This window comes from Poecilia reticulata, linkage group LG9 (assembly GCF_000633615.1).
Source record: "Poecilia reticulata strain Guanapo linkage group LG9, Guppy_female_1.0+MT, whole genome shotgun sequence".
Classification (NCBI taxonomy): Eukaryota; Metazoa; Chordata; class Actinopteri; order Cyprinodontiformes; family Poeciliidae; genus Poecilia; species Poecilia reticulata.
Window position 1 is genome coordinate 14,958,968 of NC_024339.1, and position 23,919 is coordinate 14,982,886.

The window sequence follows — 23,919 nt, forward strand, 5'->3', positions numbered from 1 at the left end:
CGGGCGGAAATTTTTACAAAAGGGTGAGCTGGGATTCCTTTGGGGGGCGTTTGGTCGAAGGTAAACTTTACATAATAACATGATAAAACCAATAAAGACATTGAATATAATTGGTAGCTACATGCATAGAAGATGAAAACTGTAAATAGATTTTATTGAATATTCTGTACTGAAACAGTAACGTACCAGAACATGTCCATTTTCATTTTTCCAGCTATATACATCTTATTTGTAATTACTTCACACAAGCTTTAATTTGAGGAAAGGCTTGTTCCAGTCTGTCTGCGTTTTTGTCACGCAGTAGTAGCCCTTACGATATGACGCAGCTACGTCAGCAAATGTGACAGGAAGTGCAAACCGTCAGCTGAGCGAGTGACAACAACGTCTGGGGCATCGATACGGAAAAGGTTTATCTATTATCTTGGTCTTTATTGTCATTTTTGAAATATCATTTAGATTGAATCGAACATGAAAGTAGGAAAAACTTTATATTTACGCTCCTGAGCTATAGTTTATTTACTACCGGGTGTGGCCATGGGTCATATCTGATTGGCTGCTTAGCCGTCTTTCTACAAAAGCTATCCCTTGAAAACACTAACAGCTGGAAAGCTTGTCTTTATAGGTTTTAGACAAAGTGTAGACGTGACGTCTACGTGTCTTTGTCACGTAGACGTCACGTTGGTTCTGTGGAGGTTCGTTAAAGCTAATGACTTATCTTAAAAACAAATCTTAAGATTAGCATGGTAACTTTTCATAATTAATAATAAGCTTTGCAATTATAGGTAACAGAGTGCGTTATGTAATAGTTACAGTGTTACTTACTGAGCTATCAACTATGTTACAAACTCTTTTCCAGAGTAAATTACATTATTGATGAATGGATGTTTGTGTTAAACAATAATTAGTAAAATTAACTGAATGTGAAGTTGTCATGTAGTTCATGTCCAGACTGATTGCTTCATTTGTTACGTCAGCATTTTGTTTTAGTTTCATACAATGCCCTTAACTTCACTCAGGAGTTTTACATAACAAAAACATACCAAGGGTAAAAGCTCATTATTGACTAAAGCTTATCCTGCTTTCACACTAAAAGCTTTAGATAACACCATTTAGTCAAAACACTGTGTTTCCCTCACAGATGGCTTACCCTACATCCCACAACCCATTTGCTGATGACGACGAGGAAGATTTTAAGCCCAAAAGGAGTGGCTTTGAAGATGAAAGCGACAGTGGGATGACGGATGCGGAGAGGAGGCAGAAGAACCTTCAGCAGGAAGTGATGCGCACTGCACAGTCTGCTGTGGACAGCTCTTACCGTTCGCTGAGCCTCATCTATGAATCCGAGAAGATTGGTGTGGACACTGCAGAGGTACAGCCAGATGTCTACAGCAGCACCCTTCATTGCTATGAAAGTCATGTTCACTAGAGCTGAAAGAAAAGGACAAAAAAAACTCATATCACTACTTAGTTTTTTTCTTCCTAATGGAGCTGTTTTGATTATTATCCCAATACACTTTTAAATTAAAACACTTGTTTCTAAGATAGTGTTTGTTTCAAAACAAACTTAAGGAACACATTCAAATTAATGATAAAACATTAGTTATACCTAATGACTTATTTTCAAAAAATTTGATGAATTAAATACAGATGAATTGAAGGAATTTATGGATTTATAGTGGCATTTTATTATGACTTTATTGGTGTAAAATACATTTTTCTGTTTAAAAGTAAGATATCTTTTATTACAATCAAACTGTAATGGAAATCAAACTCATGCTTCTATTTATAATCTATTCTCCATCTTGTAAAACCTCTGAAATAATGTTCTACCTGTCAGGCCACATGTATTGACTGATTTATTGAGTTTTAAAGCCTATATCATTATTATTGAAATTTTTTGACCCTCAATAAGTTATAGAATTTTTCGTATTACTCAGCCTTAATGGTAACATTGGGTTTTTAAGGATTTGTGTGAAATGTTCTCTTTCTCAGATCCAATGATGCCATAGTAAATAATTTTTAAAACAAAAGTTTAACAATTATCCAGAAAGCCAAACCTGTGCACACAATTCTTGCTGTTAAAATAATTAAAGTTGTGTGATAAACAGTCATTGCATGCAGTAATTTTGTATTCCTCATCTTTACATACTTTGTTTGTTTGGCATTTGTTTCTGTAGGAGTTGGTGCGACAGGGTGATGTCATTAAGCGGGCAGATAAGATGTTAGACAACATGGACGAAGACCTGAAAACCAGTCAGAGGCATATCACCAGTATCAAGAGTGTGTGGGGAGGACTTGTCAACTACTTTAAGGGCAAACCAGAAACAAAGCCTGCACCTGAAGAGCCAAAGGCCTATCAGGCAAATGAAAGGTAAGTTTCTCTTCCTCCTCTCCCATATCAGTTTCTTATCGTCACTTCCCTGTTTGTTGTAGACCAGATTAGTGTGTGTTTATCAGCTCTTGAAGCTTTTGTTAAGCAAGAAGTTACTGGTGTGTTTTCAAGGAAATTGAATATTTTCTGTTGGCTTGAATTAAATCCAAATCATACCATATTGCTGTAACATGATTTGGAAAATGCTAATTTTGTGATTTTAAGTTGAAATTTCAACCAAAATATGTAAACATAAAAATAAAAAACGGAGGAGAAAAACATTACAAATTGCACATTAATCATATTTAGATGAAAAATTCATAATTTATTTGATTGTGAAGTATTTTTATGACTCTTTGACAAAGACACTGACACAACATATTATTTAGATGCACAGCTTGAAATTTGGTCAGAACAGATAAAGTCCATTCACGTGGGATTATATATTGTTTTTCACTGATTGGCTGAACAGTGCCTCCCTAACTGTCTCAGACTACAGACTGCCATGTCCGGTAGCAGAGAACATGAGGATAAGTACCAGGCCAGCCATCCCAATCTAAGAAAGTTGGATACAGGAGGTGAGAGCTGGCACAAGAAAGATCTCAGCTTGATATTATCATCATCAGCTGGCTGAAACCATTTCTAATTCTTGTGTTTCAGGTTTTGGAGCTGCTGCATCGATGGATGACGGCTCTTCCAGACAGAACGGATACCCTCAGAACAGATACCTGAGGGACGCTCACCACACGCTTGACAGCAATTTAGGTAACAAAAATCCGTCCATTGTAATTATTATAATTAAATTACTAGTTTTATAGTATTTAGTAATTCTAAAAGGCACTCTTTAAGTCATTATGTTATCTTTGTCAACCCTGAATTCTTTTTAATACAGCTTTTGTAAATGTTAAAACGTGTTTATTTTGCTTTTAGTTTTAAACGTGTAATCATAAAATATATCTTTCTATACAATGTATACAATTCTCGTTTAGAAAAAATTAAGAGATCCATATGAGATAAAGATTTTGAGTTTAAATAGCTCTTCTAATACTTGGTTAACGTAAGAATAATGTCTAATTTTCTCTGTGAATGACTTAGATGAGATGTCCAGTGGCTTGGCAAGACTGAAGAACCTCGGACTCGGTCTTCAGGCGGAGATTGAAGACCAGGACGACTCCATCGGATCCCTGCTTACCAAAGTGGATAAAATGGATTCTAAGATCATCAACACCAACCAGCAGCTCAAAAACCTTAAATAGGACTTACTAATTCAACATTAGATACAAACTGGCAGTGGGTCGTCCTCACTAGTGACTCATCCTCCTGGTCTTTGTCCAATAAAGAATAGTCTGTTTCATTTTTGTCTTATTTTTAGTTTATCTTCCACTAGAAAATAACTGTGATTTCCTGTTTCTTTGTCAGGAATTGAAATGTGCTTTTCACATATGCTCTGTTTTTTTCCCCTGTCAAGTCTCACTGCATTTCTGTCTTAATGTTTCATGAAGTGTTTTTACTTCTTTTTGCCCAGTCACCAAAGATGTGTATTGGAATGTTTCCTAATTTGCATTTCAAGCAAACTGATTTGAAAGATGGAGATCATTTTAAGATGTAGGTTCTCAAAATGTGTTCTTTATCTGTTTTTATGTGTTTTATGTATTTTTTTAGCCAGCTTAAATGTATAAACAAAACACAAGCAAGTAGAACGTTTAGCTGAAGTCACATTTGCCTTACATGTGGTAGAAATGTAAAGTCTTTTATTCCATGTCAGGATTATGGATCAACCGGTGCTGCTTCCCACAAAATAGTTTGCATGAATTTTTTTCTTATTTGATTTACACTGATTCAGTCCTGCACAATTATTGTAAAGCATAAATAGTATCAAAAAGCTATTATATGTTGTAAAAAAATCAGAAATGAAGAAATAAACCCATTATCAAAATATCTCCAATGTATTTTATTTCCAAGTTAGAAACATGATTGTTTTATAAAATGATTGTTTCACAAAATTATTTTATAAATCTGTTGATTTGTTACTTGAAGAGTTTTTAATGTTGCTAAGCAATGTGTAATTTTTGCCACATATGTCATGCATTTTAATTAAAATTATATATATAATGAAGAATATTCTTTTGTGTCTTTCTGAAGTTTAAATTTTGTGCAATATCAACATTGCAACAAGATGGCGCCACAGCTTGATCAGCTGCTAAAGTTGAATAAATCTAAAAGGATGTATTTTGTGTTAGAACTGCATAAGAAAACATTTGTTATTCTTTAATTACTAAGAGAACATTTTAGCTACCTCTGTTATTAAATTATTTCACTTCTGGTGTGTGTGCCACCTGTGCTGCTGTGAATAGATCATCTCCCAATGTTAGGCTATCCATTCATTATCATTCCTTGGTGTTGGACCAGCTGCTCCCACGGGCACAACAAGCATTCATCAGCATGACTTACTAATTACAGTATCGGCCATACTAAAGTAAGAAGACATTTTGGTGATGCCTTAAGCAAAACTCGTTTTGAAGCATAAGTGATGAAGAAGTGAACAGAAGCTGTCATTTAACTATGGGAAACATTTTTATATTCCTATGTATTTTATGCATTACGTTATTTTGTATCATTGTATTTTCTCAGGTGTAATGGCTCAGTTTAGATTTTCATGCTTATATTGAGCTGATTTCTATGGGTTTTTGATCACACCATGGTTCTGAATCTACACTTGTGCAAGTGTAAAATATTACAATTCTGCCAAAACAGAACTCAGTAAAAATGGTTCATGGAGGGACACAACATCTTAGGACACTCATCCAAAATGCTCCTGCAAGAGTTTTAACCAACACCAGAAAAACAGGCCACATTAGCACACTCCGTAATTCACTGTATTTAGTTCATTAGTGACCTGTTAACCCAGTGTTGTTTGATTCAAAACTATACTCGTTTTATTGTTGTCAACATGAACATGTTTACGAGGGAAACCTAAGCTCAAGGTGGAAGCAGAGATCTTTTGACTCCTAATAGACAGAAGTTACCTCTTTCCCTTCACAACACACATGTGGACTACAGGAACGCTTTGAACAGCTGGCGGGTCAAAAGCAAACAGTGGCCGTGTTGTGACAAAAGCAGCCAGTGTTGGAATGCCTCGCTTTTCAGGAACTGTAATCCCAGAACACACGGCTGTCGGACCCCATCAGGCACAGAGCCAGGGACGGGCCTACCTGCCCCTTGCTAAGCAGGAGCAATGCAGCATGGGGGATGGACTGTCAGACTGACGGCTCTCTACTTCCATCACTGCAGAGAGAAAATAAAGGGTTGTGATGACAAAGGGAGGTCTGATAGAGAGGTAGAGGAAGATTGAGGGAGGAGAGCAAAGACAGCAGGAAGACAGGTAGAGGAGGCAAACCACCTTTAAGAGTGACACAGAAAGCTTTCTAATAAAGACATTTTTAAACATATTTGTAATAGCGGATTTGAGATTTTATCTCACGATCACAAAATCATTTTATATTCCTAAAGTGGCTATAACTGACACAATTTTCTAATCAGAACTAATTGTACAAAATTCTATCAACTGTTTGAAATGTTTTATAACATAAAGGCATTTTCTTATTAAGTGGGTTATGCGAAGTAGCTATCAGTAGTCAGTACCTTACCAGCCACAAGCTGATTTTTTTTTAGTTTAAATAAATGTGTAAAGTCTCTAAAACAGCTGTAATACATATTTGCAGTTTGTTTGAAGCTGAGTCATGTCAAAGCAAGATGGATGTGAAAAAACCCATATAAAAATAGTTAAATCATTTTTGTGATTTATATCACAGAACGCTACAAATTATGCAGCATTCTGCCTATTTTAAATGATCTGTGAATATCTACCTCACATAAATTCAGCTCTAACTGTATTTGTAAAAATCTCTATCAAGTCTCTTTTTGTGTGAATGGAAGGCATATTCACTGAGCAGATTTTTTTTAGTTTTTTTTTTATCCAAAATATCTAGCATAGAATGGGCGAGGTCTAGATGCAAATCACAACATTTTGGATAGACAAAATGTTATACTTTCTGAAGTGAAGATACATGATGAATGAACATGTAAAACCTTCATTTGTGGAGTATTCACATCACCTGGCATACAGAAATAACAGACTAGCAGTCAATTCCTGTGTTAGAAACAACTGCAGAAATGTCATATAAACTTTGACTTCTTGTCCAAAAGCTTTGTGATTGTGTTTAAATTTGGTTTCTAAAGTCTCATGACTGATCTGACACTCTGAAGGAGCTTCTCTGATACGTTTGCGCTCACTTGTCGTTTAACAGTGCTTTTTTCACGCAACAACTATTGACATTGAAAAGGAGCAGTACCTTCACAACCATGGTGTGGATTCTCACTATTCATCTTCAAACAACAGGGAGGCAACTTTTTCTTTTAAATGCTTTCTGTTTTGTTTAAAGATAACCAAAGCAAAACCAAGCAGTAGATGTACTGACACATGACTCAAGCTGTCGGGTGCCTCAGCGTTTTATCTGTCCACACATTACCTTCATGCACTGACGTCTCACGAACAAACCCCAAATTGCAGGAGATTGAAAAATTACACACACCATCTGTCATTTTGCCAGTCATTGTCCCATCTACACACCTGAAAAATGTTGAGAATGTTGGAAATTTCCATTCACAGTTACATGTTGGGTTTTATTACGGTTTTGTAAATGTTGCTATTCTTGTTGCATGTAAAAACTAGTCAAACTTACTTACCACTGCTGTAGTCACTGCTGTTACTGAAGAGTGGAAAAGTGATAAATGCCAAAGAAGATACGATGCAGGAAGGAAACACACATCACTAAAACATGACCAAAGTGGCAGTCATATATTCAAGATACACAGTACAGTCACTTAATTTCACTATTAGACAGTGTATGTGGTGTTGCACTAACAAAAAATCATTAATTCTTATATAATAAATACAAAACAGAAATCAAAGATGTGAGAAAGATAGAAAGTAACAGCATCAAAAACCAAAAGTCCCTTTACTGACACATCAGCTTTCTTCTTAAACCAGCTGTAACAAAAACATGGACTTATTGACTGGCTGAGTCAAATTTGTATCATTGCAGTTAACATGCAGTTTATTTTGAACAGAACATCAAGGCAATGAGAAAGAAAAACAAGATGACATGGGAGGTTTTGGGAGGATATTCAGTTAATTAATTGCATGGGAGTAACTTGGCTTTATGTGTTATTTATGCTGGCTGATGCTCTGTTGATTAAGCTCCCCTGTGAGCAGAGCTGGTTGTGAGTGAAAACATACTTGAAGGTGGGGTTTCTTGCTGTCTAAAGAGGGATCTCATGAAAATATTTTATAAGGCTCAGTTTTCCAAAACAATGTTCTAATATCTGCCTGGAAACCCCTGACTGGACTCAACTCTTGATAGGCTTTCTTTGTGTGTTGTCTCTGATCTTTTTAGCAACAAAAGACCTGAATGGTTGGGCAGAAAACATTTCAAAAAGGACAGACAAGTTTCATGTGAACAACTTGCAAAATTTAACCATAGACCGACATTGTTAGTTGACATAATTTATCTTTTCTTAACCAACAAAATGTGTTTAACCCTTTATAGTTGAACTTGTAGTGAACAAAGACTGTAGTGGTTGGTGCAGATTCTGCTTTTCCTGTGTAATGTGACTTTTTATGGACTGCTAAGTTATCCCCCTCAGACAGGCACAGAAAGTGGCTGAAACAGATTTACAATGTTCAAAAGAACAACTGCTTCTTTTAAGTGTTTTGTCTTCATGCGATTAACTTGTGCCGCACTGACAGAAGTTACACCAGCAAAATGATCAACAAGTCACATGAAAACAAAGCCTAAACATGCTGATAAAGTAGAGAAACAAAAGATAAAGCTATGCCTTTTTCAGACAGAGCACTTTCAGAGCATTATTGTTATTATAACTTTTTGAGAATGAGCTACAGCAAAAATACCTGTCGCTGTCAGAAAACACAGACAGGGACTCCAGATCCCGAAACATTGTTGCTGAGTGAGTTAAACACTTTATCAACAAAGCTTCCGACTGTTGCTCTTAAAGAATTGGATCAGTTTGAGGAATGAAAGACATAAATACAGACCATTATATAGAAACCATGAGGACAGACAGAAGAGGAGAGAGCCTGACAAATGACGCAGGCACCTGAGTGATCAGTACCCAGTCATCCCAATCGTTGTACTTTTTTATGAAATTTTTGTAAAAATGCAATTGTAGAGCATGCATGCATTCTATCAGTATTTACAGTGCCTTCTGCACAGATGTTTAGACTTCTTTGGATGATTTTTTTAAACTGTGGACAGCACCTGCTCTTTCGTCTTTAACTTTTAGATACAACAAGGTTTAGCTGTAAAGGCACATACAAAGTACACAGAAACCAACACAAGTATAAAATGTATGAATAAAAATACAAGATCTTTCAGATTTATACGTTTTGCATTAGCACACACATTTGCATTGATGGAGGTAGATAGCAAAGATTCAGAGGTATAAAAATGTAGGCTTCGCAGTGGTTTTGATGTGCAGCTATGTGGCTTTTAAACTTGGAGAGAAGACATGCAAGAATTTCAACGTGATTAATTACTAGGATATACAGTACAGAGGATGAGATGACAAGTGGCAGGATGCAGCTGTTTTCCATGAGTTGTCAGGACAGAAGGGTCTGGTTTCCCTAGCAGGGCTCTCCTCAGCTGGAAGAGGCTCTCTGAGGGCAATCAGATCCCTACAATCAGATCGGCTCAAACAAAAAGGACAGAGTAAGGAGGGCAGCGGCAGTGCTCAGAGGATAGTTCCCGCATCCAGGAACCATGGCAACCAGGAGTAGATGCTGCAGTCCAGAAGGTCCTGGAAAAAAAAAAAAAGAATAAATAACAAGAGAATTAATAATTACTGTTTAAAAAATACTGAATGAACTTGTTTCACAAAAATGTTATTTCTTAACAAAGTAAGAGTTTTGACTGCAGCAAACGGGTTAAATTCCAGTTTGTCTTTTTACCTAATGCCGTCTATGCCATCTCCTGCGCAGCGATCAGAGTTTGACATGGCATCACTTTGACACTCTGCGCAGACCAGCCGCTCTCGCACCAGCTGAGCACTCCACAGCTTGAGCCTGCATGCAGCACTGGCCTGCTTCACCCTGAGGTACACACAGTAACTACAGGAGGACAGCACAAAAAGGGAGCGAAAGGAAAAGTGATTCAGAAAACCCGAGTTTAAACACGATTCAAAAGCACAAAGAAACAAATATCGATCATTTAGAACCCTGTACATGTTTCTCTGGGGGAACTAAGGACGTTTTTTTTACTCAGCTCTGCAGCAAAGAATCAATCATCCAGCATGTTGTTCTTTGGTTGGATGTCAGTGGAGCTTCTCCAATAAAAAAGACAAATAGGAAAAATAACCAGATGGAGATGTTGGGACAAATCTATGCTTTAAGAAATTGTTAAAAGGTCTTCCTTCTCCAAAACAATTCAGTTTAATGTACCCAGACTAAATATAAGTGCATCAGTAACAGATTTGTTCCTTTTGAAGGTGATCCAGCAGGGTCATGGTCACCTGCTCAATCCTAATGTCAACACGGCTCAGTCTGCAGACTGGAAACAATTAAGGTCTTTTTTCTCCTCTAATAGCTGTGCTCTTTGAATACTCTTTGAACTCCGCTCTACTATTTATGTTGTCTGTGACTCGCGCAGCTTTGACTAAAGACGAGTGTCAGTGGGAGGATTCTTCAATGAAAACATGAGTCTTTAGCTTCTCTATTCCCTGGATTTCACAGTGACATTTCAGCAGGCACTGCTTTTGTTTTCTTTCTAGGAAATAAGGAGCCCTAACCCTAACAAAGAAGAAATAGAGTGCCTTGTAAAACTTTACAAAATTATCAATATATTTGGTCATAGTAAATGTAAAACTTATATTAGAAACACAAGCACATTACAGCTAAGAAAAATATGTTGTTATTGTTCTATTTTTTCTATTTTACAAATAAAGATCTAACTAAATGTGTTGCATTTGTATTAAAGTGAGAGAAAGGGCAAGGAGAGAAATAATCAGAGTCGTCAAAAGACCAAATGTCACTCTGGAAGTGCTACAAACATCCACAGTTCAAGTAGTAAAATCTCTTTTTAAGGAACTATTTGTGCTTTCCTTGAAAAATGTCCTTTGTTGTAAGATAGCTACACAAAGTCCTTTGCAAAAATCCATGCAACAAACAAAACAAGTGTGAATGCTCTGATGCAAACAAAATCTTTTTTTTGGCCCTCAGTGTTTAATAGATTAGAAAATCATTGAAATGTTTTATTCAGTAACTTAATACACATTGAGTAAATAATATGCATACAGCAAAGCCTTTATTTCTGCAAATCATCCTTTGACAACTAAAACAAACTCAACACTTACTTTCTTTAAGAATAAAATATTATATCAGACAAATAAAATAATTACATAGAAATGTGGGCTTATCTAATTCAGAATGAGTTGCAAAACATAAAAACTGATGTTCACATATTCTCTTCAGACAGCCTGCCACACTTTTCAGATTTGTTCTTTACAAAGTATTTTGAAAACCATGAATTAATTTTCTTTTGTTTTAATATTATGGGCTATGTTGTGTTGCAACATGACACAAATCCCAAATACATTGAGTTTTGTGATTGTAATCTTACAAATGCTAACAGGAAGTTTCCCATTAGACTCTAAAAATAGATCTGTACTAAAATGCACAATATCTTTTCTCTGATTTAAGTAAGAACTTGCTTCAATAACTAATTCCAGTAACCCTGTTAATACCACAATAGCACACATGTTCATGCTGTGTCTCAGACTCCAAAATCTCAGACAGAGTTTTAAGAAATTTGAGGACATGCAGATTAATTTCATGTCTCTTGGGTCAATTTCCATGACAACAGCGGTAATACACCAGATGTCTGTTTGAAGTCATATGTGCTCAGCTTCATTTATGAGGACTCAGAGTTCCCTGGTGCTTTCCAATTCAGCCAAAACAAAGAGATCTCATGTCCATTTTAATCAGGCTTAATGGCTCCGAGTAGACAGAAAACGAGTCACGACTCTGTTCTCTTGTTTTTTAGCAGTTCAAATAACACTGCAATCAGCTCTGATCAAAAATGACAGATGCATTGAGGGGTTTTCCATTGATATGGATTAAAGTAACTTTATCAGTAAAGGTCAGCCCACGACACACAGCCAAAGCACAAGGAAACATTGGCCTTAGTCTGTGTTCTCTAATTTTCATGCAAAACTGATTTTAGTGCGACCTTTGAACTGACGTCAAAACTGATGTGAACAAGACAAAAATGCTGCAGCTTTGAAGAATCATTTTCCATATTAGAATGAGCTAGAGGTACAAGTTCACTTGAAAAATGCAGGGCATTTTCCACCAAATCGGATTGAAAATTCAGTCTAAATCCATCCATCCAGCGTCAATATCCACTGGTGCCTATCTTCGGCGAGAGGCAAGGCACATTGTGTAGGGCTCACCAGTCCATCACAGGGAAACACAGTGGCACAAAGGACACACAAACATGCATTCATATTCTCATATCTAAAGGCTCTTTTAACCCCTTAACTGTCCCCATAACTCTTACATGCTCACTGTACTAATGGCAGAGAAACAAACTGTTTATCCGTCGTTATCGGCGGCCATGCTCACTAGTCTGAGTGTTCATGACGGCCTCTGCTATCGGGAAGAAGCAGTTCTGTAGCAGAAAGCAAGAAGGGGAGTGTGGCTGTGAGAAGCACATATACAAGCCTGATTGACAGAGCTAAGACCCGCCTCCTGGCTCTGATTGGTTGTTTTTAGTTAGCGCTGCGAGAACTGGGAGAAGGCAGAGGAGTTAAACTTTTTCACAGATTATCTGTCTCATACTGTCATGACATAGTGGCGTTTTCAACACGCATGTTAAGAAAATTTTTTACATACTGCAGCTTTAAGAAGTTAAACAACAATTAACATAACAAACATGATTTAGGACTCTGGGAAGCCGAAGTACCCGGAGCAGAAATTAAACATGTACAGGGAAAACCTGCAGAATCCTTTCAAATTTGAGGAACAAAGAAAGATTATTTTATTTAAATGGAAAAATACAATGAGGTTGTGATATCAGAAAGTTTAGTCTGTGCCTCCTTAAAAAGTCATTACGACTCTTATTGTAAGTGGATGCACTCATTAGTGAGGTTGGTTGTTTACGATGCTAGAGGCAGACACCCAGCTGTAAACTGTTATGTAGATCTATCTAAACATATTCTGAGCCTGCAGAATGTGATATTTGTGATTTCCAAAAAGAATTTGAAGTGATTTTTGTCATCTAAAACAAGTCAACATATTTAAACAAACCTCCAGGGACAGATGTCACATTTTTGTGTGGTTTAATTTTCCTATAAGGAGAAGTTAAAAAACACCTCAGTTTCAACATTTTTTTTGTTGTTGCTGCTGTTTGTAATAAAACAGAAAACATACAGTATTTATTGTAGTGTGGTGTGGCATTACCTGTTCTTCTCCTCCTTCATCAGCATGTGAGGTCGCCTCCAAGGGTCCTTGAAGTTCCTCTTGAAAGAATCAGGCAGGATTTTTGCCACCTCTAAAGTTAAGTGGTGGAGATACAAACAAAAAAGAAATCAAAGTTCAAATACATCTCTGTCAATAGTTTTGGCAGCACAAGGAAAGATAAAAGATAAAAATCCTAACCTTTTAGCAATTTCTTAATTTGTGAAACTTGACATATCTATATAGACAGCATGTTCTCATATCTTTCATGTTTGAAAAATGGCCAAAGGAAAGCAGAGTATGTGACATGTCATATTTACACCTTTTCTTGCTGGTGTATCGTGTTAGATTATACTCCTGCAATAAAAGTTTAGTTAATTTTTTCTACTTTGACTTTTTGTATGTCCTTACCAGCTGCATACTGTATCTCAATCTGCTGCTTGGCCGATTGCTCAAGCTGTTTAGATGAGTCAGAGTGACACAGACCAGTGTTTTACTCTGTTTTCTGAAGAAATGTTCTACTTGCATCAGATTTATCAGTATCCTGGTATCTTACAGTCTTGAAAACCTCTTAATAGTGAAGTCTGTAACTGAGGTGATGAAATATTCCAGCTGGATGTCGGATGTCACAACAGATGTTTGGAAACGTGTTGTTTACAGTGCAACTCCTAACAAGACCTCTTGTATAAAACACCAAATTAATATGTAACAGAGTCTAGACAAGGAGCTCTCACGTGTAGATCAGAAGCAGTCACACAGAGGTTGTACCTTTGGCATTGTCGCAAATGACGTTGTTTCCGTAACATCCTCGTCTCTGTCTGAGATCTTGACAAGGGGAGCCTCCGTTCCTCGGGGGAATGGACACTTGGCGACTCCTCTCCTTGCTGCCGAATCCACACGGAGACGAGCATGACGACCAGGGACCCCATAGTCCAACCTTACAGTCGATGGCTGCTGAGGGGTGCAGGAAATCATAGAGATGTTTCACAAAACAACGTTAGAGAGCTCCAAAAGCTCCTCAGTGAGGAGAAGTTAGCTGAAGTTATCAACAGAAGGGTTCAGCATGACTTAGTTTGATCAAGTAAACAAATCTGGAGAGACTGCAGCACATTTGTCTGTCTGTTTATCTGTATATCTAGATAATTGTTAGTGTTGGTTTTTTGTTTAAACGTTAATGTAAAACTCCTTGGCTATCAGATAAAGAAAGCAATTTTGAAGTATTATTGATAGAAACGTAATTTTTAAGCAGTTCTATAAATGTTATTCAAATTTACGGAGGCTAAGATTTGTTCCCATTTTGTCATTTTACAAACACAAAATTCAATGTATTTTTTTTTTTTTTGGAGGTTGAGGTGGAGGTTCACCTTCCAGCAGAAAGACAAAACTAAACGTATAGAACTAAACAAAGCCAAGATTCTGAAGGAAGTTTTAAAATTGCTATTTGTAGACATTTTCCAATGCAATCTGGCTGAGCCAAAGGAAAATGGACTAATATGTCAGTCTTGTTAGAAAACCGACCCAAAGGACGGGAACTGATCCAAGGGCCCTTAAGTAAGACATGCCACACTTTCTGGGAGTTAAAGATAGTCTCCTAATCTTTGCATTCATGTCAAAGCATCTGGGTTTTATCATTAGCTGACACAAACACACACATGTATGTGTGTTTGTAGGTAGCCAGGTGGCATGGGGTAGCTGTTATTAAAAGTGATTTATGTAGGATCAGCTACAACCCAGACACAGGAAGTCTGCAGCCCAGGTCATATGTGTGTGGTGGCTTTAGATAGGGGCTAATTGACATCCTGTCCCTTCTAGTTTTGCCCTTTAAACCCACACCCGCAAGGGCAGCATAGCACATAAACAGCAGCAGCAATTAGACTTCCTGCTTAGGAGGCTGATTTGGCCAATTACAACAAGCTAAGGGGAAGTTGTATTCCTGAGATTGCTGTTCTGATCAAAGCCAAAAAAAAAAAAAAACAACATTAATCAAGCCCTGTTCAGTTACGAGATTTAATGGCTGTGGGCATTTAAGGGTCTTGTTTTGAGGAGGAACCACAAACATTATAAACAAGGCAATGAGAGGCAATCAGGACCTAAACAAAAACAACAAAATCTGAACAAACACATCTACACCAGAATATTATTTTCATTCACTTCACTTCCACGACATGAGAACAGAAGGAGAACAGGTGCACATAGCATGATACTCTGAGAACCTTGGTGAAATGACAGAGAAGGAGTGGATAAATATACCATAACTGGATCTAATCTCCCCTGCCACATAAAGGGTTCCACTCTTTCTTTATAAAACTCATCCAACCATCAGTACAATACTGCAATTGAATAATTGTGTGTGTGTGTGTGTGTGTGTGTGTGTGTGTGTGCGTGTGTGTGTGTGTGTGTGTGGGAGGAAAAAGGGGCTTTTAAGGTGCCGCCTGTTTGGCTCATTCCCAAGCCAAATTTTGAGAGGAGAGAGGGCGGCGCGGTGACACGGCGGATCCACAAAGCCACTGTGGAATCTGTGAATTCCTGAACATTAGTGCTTCCAACCTGACACTTTACTTTCCCACAAAGCAATGTGCATTCAGGAACTTACAAAAGTATCAACACGCTTAAACTTTTTTTTATTGTATTTTTCAGTTGCAGTCACAAAAAAAAAGTTATTTTAACTACATGTAAACAACCAAGAAAAAGTGGAGCACGATTCGTACACTAAAAGCAAAGAATACACCAATCCATCCATCCATTCATTCATGCATTCACTGTCTACACCTGGTTAACCATACAGAGACATGTGGGGCTGATGCCTAGCTATAGTAGTCAATGGATGGAGGAAGTATGCACCATGTACAGGTCACCAGTTCATCACAAGCAATACCCAGAGTCTTCTTGCTGCAAGGCAACAGTGCTAACAAATGTGGCATGATGTACACTGTAATACATTATACGATTTTTAACTTATGCATTAAATTAGTTAAATTTGCATTAATGTTCAGTGAATGGTCAGTGAGCACAATTCACAACTCTAATTGTCCTTAGACATTAGCGTTGTCTGAGGACAGTTAGAAATTAGAAAACTTGTAAACTTTCATTCTATGTAAAGAATGTACACTGAGTTTTCTCATTGTTATAAGTTAGAGTATTGGAAAAATGTCTAATTCCACTGGCAGATTATCTCTTATAGCTAATGCTTTTTCATTAATATTAAGGGATTATTGACTGAAAACAAGCTCCTGCTGAAAAGTTACTTATAAGTTAGTGGAGTCTTATCTGAAGTGTACTAAGATTTTTGTGTTTTTTCGCAGTATATTAAAACATATTTTTTCTTGAATAAGATTCCAATAAGACATAGTGAGGTTTGCTTTTGTAATGTATGAATAGTTTTGAAACTCACCATTTACATACACATGAACACAAACCTACCCACAAAGGATTGGGGAATTTCCACTTTGCTTCATCTTCATATAAAACACACAAACGTTCTCTTGAGAAGAATTTCAAAGATAAACGGGTGAAAAGCTTAATAACTTCCTACTTATGTCTTCTGCGCCCTTTCTTATCCTGACATGCCTTTCCTTCCGCTTGCACAGAGCAGTTTTAATGTTATTTTTGCCTTTTTTTAGCAGCACAAACAAACAAGCAGGACACTTGAGGTTTTGCCACAGTGAAATTGGTTCTGTTTAGTGCTTTAAACACCCACAGGGGGACAGAACTGTTTTTACCCCACTCATCAACACACTCATGCAAACAGGAATAAGGTTTTGTCTGGAAGCATAAACCTGTTGGCCCCGAGCCGCCAGAGGTCAGGAGGAAGTTACCAAACTGTGGTGGGCCCCAACCTGCTCCTGCTGCCACCCACATGCTAACCCTGACAGTCTGGATCACACAGTCGCCATTGTGCCCTGTTTGCATTGTGGAGGAGAAAGTCCCAGTTGGACAGCCTCACACCAACTCTGACCTCTGACCCCAATACAGGAAACAAATGGTGTTTGTTGGCCTATTTACTTTGGAAAATTCAGCTTTGTGAGTTTTATGCTAGAAGCACTTTTCCTAAACAAATATTCCTTGAGCATTACTAAATGTTTTGAGAGAAATTAGATCCTAATATTGAAGCCATGGAAAGAAAAAAAATTATTACTGTGTCAAATATGTCCTAATCATTTTTTTTTTTCAAGCTATATAGGAACAATTTCTTTTCGCTGCTAAAACATGCAATCTTACCAGGTATTTTTGGTCTAGTTTCTAACGCAAATATCTTAGTACACTTGAAATAAGACAAACTAACATACAAATAACTTTTCAGCAAGACACAGAGGTGACACAGAGCTTTAGTGAATAATTCCTTAATATTGAAAATAATCTGTCAAAGATTATAATGATTGTTTTCATCAATATTAAGGCATTATTTACTTAAGACAAGCTCCTATAACATCCTAAGAAGTTACTTGTAAGTTAGTTTTGTCTTATTTCATGTGTTGTAAGATATTTGCAAGAGAAACTAGACCAAAAATACTTGGTAATAGTTTGTGGTCTTGCAGTGTTTTGTTTTGTTTTCTGTTTGTGATAAGTTAGTACAATGTGATGGCTTTAAGATGACAGTAAGTGATCCTTTTTTATTTATCTTGTAATATTTCAGTATGAAACTGAAAGTGTTGTCCTGTTGTACTTATAGTTAAAGAGGTATTAAAGGAGCTCAGACAATTTGCCAAACTGTTACATTTATTTGTAGAATTTGTCACAAGTATGAATCGCCTCCATACTTTCCCTTTTACTCCAATAAGAAGCTTTTTTTTAATAACATAAAAAAAACAATTAGCTGTATCTCTGTTTTGTCTTCCACTAGGCCTTGCTCTGCTCCATCTGTTGCCTTTTTTTGGTTGCTTTTTGCTCCCCCTCCCCCCTCTGGTTCTCTGATGGGATGCAGATGTCCAGCTGGTGTCTGAAAGGCCACATTCTGTCTCCTTCCCAATACAGTGAGTCCCAGTGGGCCAAGGTCTGACCGCTGTTAACATTTAGGAACATCAACAAAGGAAACACAATAAAACCACAAGTCTGGCGAAACCTTTGATGGGGATGAATTTTTCTAATAACAGCATAAACAGGAACAGCAAACAAACCAACCCTTTAACAATGATTAATTAAAACACTTTTGTGTTAAACTCTTTGCACTTTTCCCCAGACATCCATGAAACGCTAAAGAATCAGAGAAATTAGTTCATCTAAGGTTATGACTACAACACTGTCGTCATTCAAAAGAAGTATTTGTATTTAGAGACTCCTATGCTTTAACAATGAAGTACTTAAATGTCACTAAAGTTGCCTCATTGCTCATGCCTCATGAATTCAAGTTGAATTTATGTTTTATGTTCAAGGCAATAACAATTGGGCAAGTTTAGAAAGTGTTGGAATTTTACGTTTTATCATCTGACAACATACAAAATGAACTTTTAAAGCCATAATCGACCTATACGAGAATGTTCATGTAAAGTGAACGTAAAATATATAAACAGTAAATATAACCTGGGAAACTGATAAGGAGGAGATCATCAAGTGTTGACATGGATGTGAACCAAATGTGATTGTGATTTGCCAAAAGTCAGTGGAAAATTTTAACCACATGGTGATTCGTGCCAAAAGACAATAGTTTCAAAATGATTTTAATACTATTTCAGATAAATTACCATGCTCTTTTGTTTCCTTTTTTTCCTTCTCTGGTTTACTTTTTTTTCTCTGTGAACCTCTTATTTGTTTTCAGTCATGAAGCAGATGTTGGACATCAACTTTGCAATCAGGACTTTTCCAAGCACAGGAAACTAAATGAAGAGCAATGCCACAGCAGCTGTGGCATTTCATGTGGAAGGGAGACTGAACAGGAAACAAGGTAAAGGAGGAGTGGAAATAAATGGAAAAAGGACGAAGAGATCTTGGCATAACAAAAATACCCAAGTGAAAGAAGCCAGATATCTGCAGCAGAGGGAGGCATGTGAGTGCATTTGAGGTGAAGAACCTGTCTTGTTGTCAGAGTGAACACAACCAGACCGCTGGAGCATAAAGGAGCCGCCTCCTACAGATTTTTGAGGACCTGCATGATCTTTACAGTCTGTGCAGTGAAGATGAGCAATTACTTTGACTGAAAACACGCTGTGAACATGAAATTTATGACAGAACTCCTTCAAGGGGCTTTTTGTGTCAAGGGCAGATCCTCATCCAATTAAAACAGAAAAGAGACAACCTTAACAAGAACTCTCTGTTTCTGCTTCTTTAATTTTTCCTTGGAAAAGTCCTTAAATTTCCAAATGGGCAAATAGAGTTGAATTGTATTGAGTTGAGTTAAATTTGACCAAATCAAAAGCAAGCCAACAATTCCTCATATTGGTCAAATCCAATCCTGTCAACTGAGTCTCCAGGTTATCATGATCAGCAACAGGTTGATCTTCAAATATCCCATTATTAACAGAGCGTGTGTATTTTTAAGATTAATGATTAATCTTAATATCCAGAAGAAAAAAAATTACCCAAAATGTCATGAGAGCATGTCGACCTCCATCCAAATCTGTAACTCAGGAAAAATTAAACTCACTTGAGTTTAAAATTACTTTTAATACTATTTTAGAGGTTTTTCTGTCTCCATAATTGTTTAACAAGTCTTACAATATATACAACAACTACAAAGCTGAACATTTTTCATTGTGTTTGACATTTTGTGTGATCCTTTGCTCCATTTTTAGACCTTGTGGTTTGTCTTTGAAAATCGTTTGATTGTTTTGGTTTGACTGGTTTTGTTTCATGTTCTTTGTTCCTGTTTTATGTTCTGAGTTATGGTTTTAGTTGACCTTGCCTTCTGGTCTGGTTACACACTTGCTCTGGTTTCTGGTTTCTAACAGTTTGAAATTATATCTCTTTCAGGATGCATGCAGGCTGGTTGCGAGTTGTTTCTTGCTTTTTGTGTTTCTGATGCTTTGAATTTTCCTTTAAAAATGTGTATTTTCTGTGATCTGTCTCAACCGTTAACATCTTCCAAAACAGAAATACTCCTTTTCATTACTGTGTATTTTCTTTCATACAATCACAACACAAACAGATCACCTTAAAAAAGTATTTTCCATGCGGTACAATAAGAAAAATGAACAACAGCTCTGGAATAGATTTAAAAACCACTGCACTGATCCCCATTGAAAACCTGCTGGTTATTCCACCAAATGTTGATTCCTGGTCTCTTCCTGAGTTAAAACATTCATATTGTTGTTTCTAAATGAATATAAACTTGTTGTCTTTGCATTATTTGAGGTCTGAAAGCTCTGCATCTTTTTTGTTATTTTGACCATTTCTCATCTTCTGCTAATAAATACAAAATTCTTGCTTCAAATTTCAGAGACATGTCAGTAGTTCAGAGTAAAAGAAAAATGGTCTGTAGGAAGAATTAATATTTTCAGATTTAAAAAAAAATGTGTACCTTATATTAAATATTATGTTTACATACTAGAACCATCCAGGATGTCCTTCACTTTGTTTAGACGCAGCATGCTTCCCCAAAAGATTTCATTTCAACACCATCCCTGGTAAAAAAAAATGCCACCGCTTTGAAAATCGTTAAGCGTTTGTGTTGCAGTCGTGATAAGCAGTGTTTTAGTCTTCTGATGTCACCCACTCTACAGTCTTTGAACTGCTGCAGCCGACCCGGGTTAATTACAGACTGTGTGCTCACCTGCTGCTGGATCAGAATCAGATCAGGTGTCTAGTATCAGGACACCACAGCACTTTGATGAAACCGATAAAAGCCGCCATGTGCAGCTAAAATGACTATGGTTTCAGTCGATGTTTCTAAGCCTCGGAGGATGCTCAGTGAGGCGCATATGCACTAATGGTCATGCTAATTTAGCAGTACAGGTAAATTGTACCTTGTGGAAACCACATTCAGTCTGCAAAGACAAACCACTGTGCAGCTCCTGCATCTCATCAGACGTAGCTATCAGAAATTCTCAGAGGAAAAAAAAAAACCCACTGTGAAACATGTGATCCATCTGCTGCACGTGGGAGTTTTGACCTCCGAGGAAGCAAACCTTCTAGACAGACTGGTAATGTCAACACTGACCTGAAGTGCTTCACTGAGCTTACTCCTGTAATTTTTATGTTTGGCAAATACATGGGACTGATTAAGAGACGCCTGAAACCCCCTCAGCTGGCTTCCTCTTTTACTGACATGCCCAGAGTGTAAAGATTTGTTTATAGCTATTTAAAGCGGCAGTGTTATTATTTTTGTCAAGTCACAAGGACTTTGTGACGGTTTGACTCATAAAATTGAAATAAAACACATTTATCTGTAATTGTGATGTAGTAGAGTATGATAAAGCTCAAGGAGTAAGGATTCAAAAGGCATTCCTGAATATTATCTTAACACAAAAATCTTTCTCACTAAAGGACATTTACTGAGACAGATCGCGTTAGTAAATTAAGAGGAAAACCTAGATAAGACCTTATTGTAGTCTCTTAAAGGGGTTTTGATGAATGATCTGTTGGCTTACTGAAGATTACTGGCTCAAGTCAAAATAAGACAGTTTACACCACAGCAAAGAGACTGAACTCTACCAGTACTTGTGCTTTAATAAGAGATTTCCTGCAGCACTTTATGAGCTGCTGTGACCCTGCAGGTGCTCGTTTTGTGCACTTAAGTCAGTGATCACATTCACTCCTTATGGGTCATTTTAACACACAACAACGTTACAACTCTCCGTCTCCTGATTGTTACACTGCAGACTAAACTCCACTGCTGTCCTCACCATCTTTGGCAGTCTCTTCCTAAGACATCCATTCCTTCCATATATAGCAGCAGTCGAGATGATTGGGTGGAAAGAAGTGAACCAACCATTTGTTTAACTTGTGTCTTTCTTATGATCATTTGCCCCACTTTGCACATGAGGCTGTGCAATTTCAAGCTTTAATGAGAAGGTTAAGGGTCAAAACTGCAAACCTGAAGGCAACTTCCTTTTAAAACACACACAGCAAAGACTAAATTTACCTCTCAAACTTTAAGCACAAGAGATTACTGCTGGCCTTTCAGCTGTAGCAGACACCCATGATGGAGACACTGGAGACAGTTATGTGTAAAATGTCTCACAGTCTTTCTGTCACCTCACTGACAGCTACCTTAGTCCGTATGGGGACTTAGAGGACCTATGAGAACAAGCCTGTGGTAGTTTTTAATGTAGAGCACAAAAGAAAAACATGTTTTCTTTTTTGAATTAAAATCACCTGAGACATACAGGTACAAGATATTGATTAGCCAAACGTCATCTGAAATATTCTATACTGATAAGGTCATGTAATCTATATCTAATAAATTAGAAAATGCATTCTCAAGAGGCTTGAAAACTGATAACCTTTAAGCATGTATTGATTATAGTATTCATTAAGACTACATTTCTGTATTTAAATGTAACTTTTTTTATTGGTCTGATGTAAAATTCTCCAGAAAAGCATTATAATTAACAGGAATAAAAGCTTTCGAACATCTGTCTGTGTGTAATGTTTCTATTTAACATGTTTCACATAGTAATAAAGTTCCTGAAATAAACTGACTTTTCACTAATATTCTGCATCTGTTTTTGCATATGGCTATACATGGCTATTTCCGTATTTATTTTTATGAAGTAAAACATCTGTCCTTCCTTTTTAGTTCCTATTGTTAGAGATGAGTCACAGTTATGGGGCATAAGGTAAGTACTCGCCCAGAACGTTATCGATGCTAAAACCGCCACTAAAAGAAACAATTAAAAAGTTTTGAAGATCTTTGGATGTTTTCTTATTTTTTGGGAGTCATTTGGGAGAAAATGACCAGGAAAACTCACCAGATATTTGACACACGTGTTGGTAGTCCTCGCAGCAGTCTCTGGTTTTTTGACAGTAGCTGTCGCAGTAGCACACCGTTTTTCTCCTGGTGTACTCAAAACATTCGTTGTCTCGGCCGGGGCAGCAGTTCTGGTTCCCCCTCTCCCTACATCCGGCTTCAGTAACCGAGACGAACTCACTGCAGAAAAACGCCAAATATCCACAAACTACGATCCCCATACGCACCGCGCTCCATCCCTGCACTCCCATGACAGACGCTGTTCCAGGACCACCTGCTCTGCACTCGCACTCAAAAAAGTTTTACTCTGACAGATGTTTCACTTGTGATGTTAGCTTTCGAATAAAAACAAAGTAAAACACAGTCCACCAACATGCAATCAAGTGTTGCGTAAAACTGGATCTCTGTGCGTAAAAACTTTTCCTGTTGGTCTGACGGACACCGCCCCTTTAGACTCAAAAATAGGTGAAGAATGATGCCAGTTTATCGTCAGGGTCCCTTCCCCTCTTACTCGCTCAATTGCATTTTATTAGGACGGATTGACCGGGCAGTGAAATAATATTTTTAACTTTACAAAAGAACAAAAATGCCAAAGCTCAAACCGCGGAAAAATAGTTGCACTGCGCCGATCAACATTAGATCCAAATTAAAATTCAGCACCACGGACAGAGGAACAAATTGATTAAAAAAATAAACGAGTAAACAAAAAACACATAAAGACAAAGCGTGAAGTCACAATATCCTGCGACTAAATCATTTCTACTCATTCCGTGGAAATGACAGCAAGTACCCACTGAAAGAAAGGCTGAGGGAACAATGACGTTAGTTATGCTCCACCGCTTTTCAGTGAAAGAAGAAGGTCAGAGATCACAGTGAAGCTGCAGACTTTTCTCAGGAAAACCTTGACGTTATGCTTCTCATTGCATTTTAAAAACAAACATCTGGTTAAAAATAACATCTGGATTATATGCATCAATATAGATGTAATGCTTTCTTGTATGTTTTTTTTTCAGACTGTAAACAGGAAAGCAGTGAGGATGATTTAAAAATAATTAATTAAACTCTCTTCTTTTTAAGTTATGTTTAATTTATTTTATTTTTTTGCCTATTTTTACCTGCCAGCAGGTGTTGCATTTTTTTTTTCTTTTAGTGCAGATAATACGTGAGTTTGAGGGG

General features: G+C 37.2%; 2 protein-coding genes across 3 annotated transcripts; one reads left to right on the forward strand and one right to left on the reverse strand.

Moving 5' to 3' along the window:
* Positions 1-300: 300 nt before the first annotated feature.
* On the forward strand, positions 301-4,310 carry snap29 (synaptosome associated protein 29). The gene is made up of 6 exons (XM_008418125.2): positions 301-407; positions 1,139-1,369; positions 2,178-2,371; positions 2,864-2,949; positions 3,032-3,136; positions 3,467-4,310. The coding sequence occupies exons 2-6, from the start codon at positions 1,139-1,141 to the stop codon at positions 3,625-3,627; spliced, it is 777 nt and encodes a 258-aa protein (XP_008416347.1). The 5' UTR covers positions 301-407; the 3' UTR covers positions 3,628-4,310.
* A 2,723-nt stretch (positions 4,311-7,033) lies between these two features.
* On the reverse strand, positions 7,034-23,545 carry LOC103470018 (somatomedin-B and thrombospondin type-1 domain-containing protein). Of its 2 annotated transcripts, none has more exons than XM_008418127.2 (5): positions 22,745-23,545; positions 13,671-13,853; positions 12,906-12,996; positions 9,399-9,557; positions 7,034-9,247 (listed from the first exon to the last, which is right to left on the reverse strand). In XM_008418127.2, the coding sequence occupies exons 1-5, from the start codon at positions 22,992-22,994 to the stop codon at positions 9,142-9,144; spliced, it is 789 nt and encodes a 262-aa protein (XP_008416349.1). In that variant the 5' UTR covers positions 22,995-23,545; the 3' UTR covers positions 7,034-9,141. The 2 variants fall into 2 exon arrangements, with proteins under 2 accessions (XP_008416349.1, XP_008416348.1); XM_008418126.2 differs by having other exon boundaries at positions 13,671-13,856.
* Between the last annotated feature and the right edge of the window lie 374 nt (positions 23,546-23,919).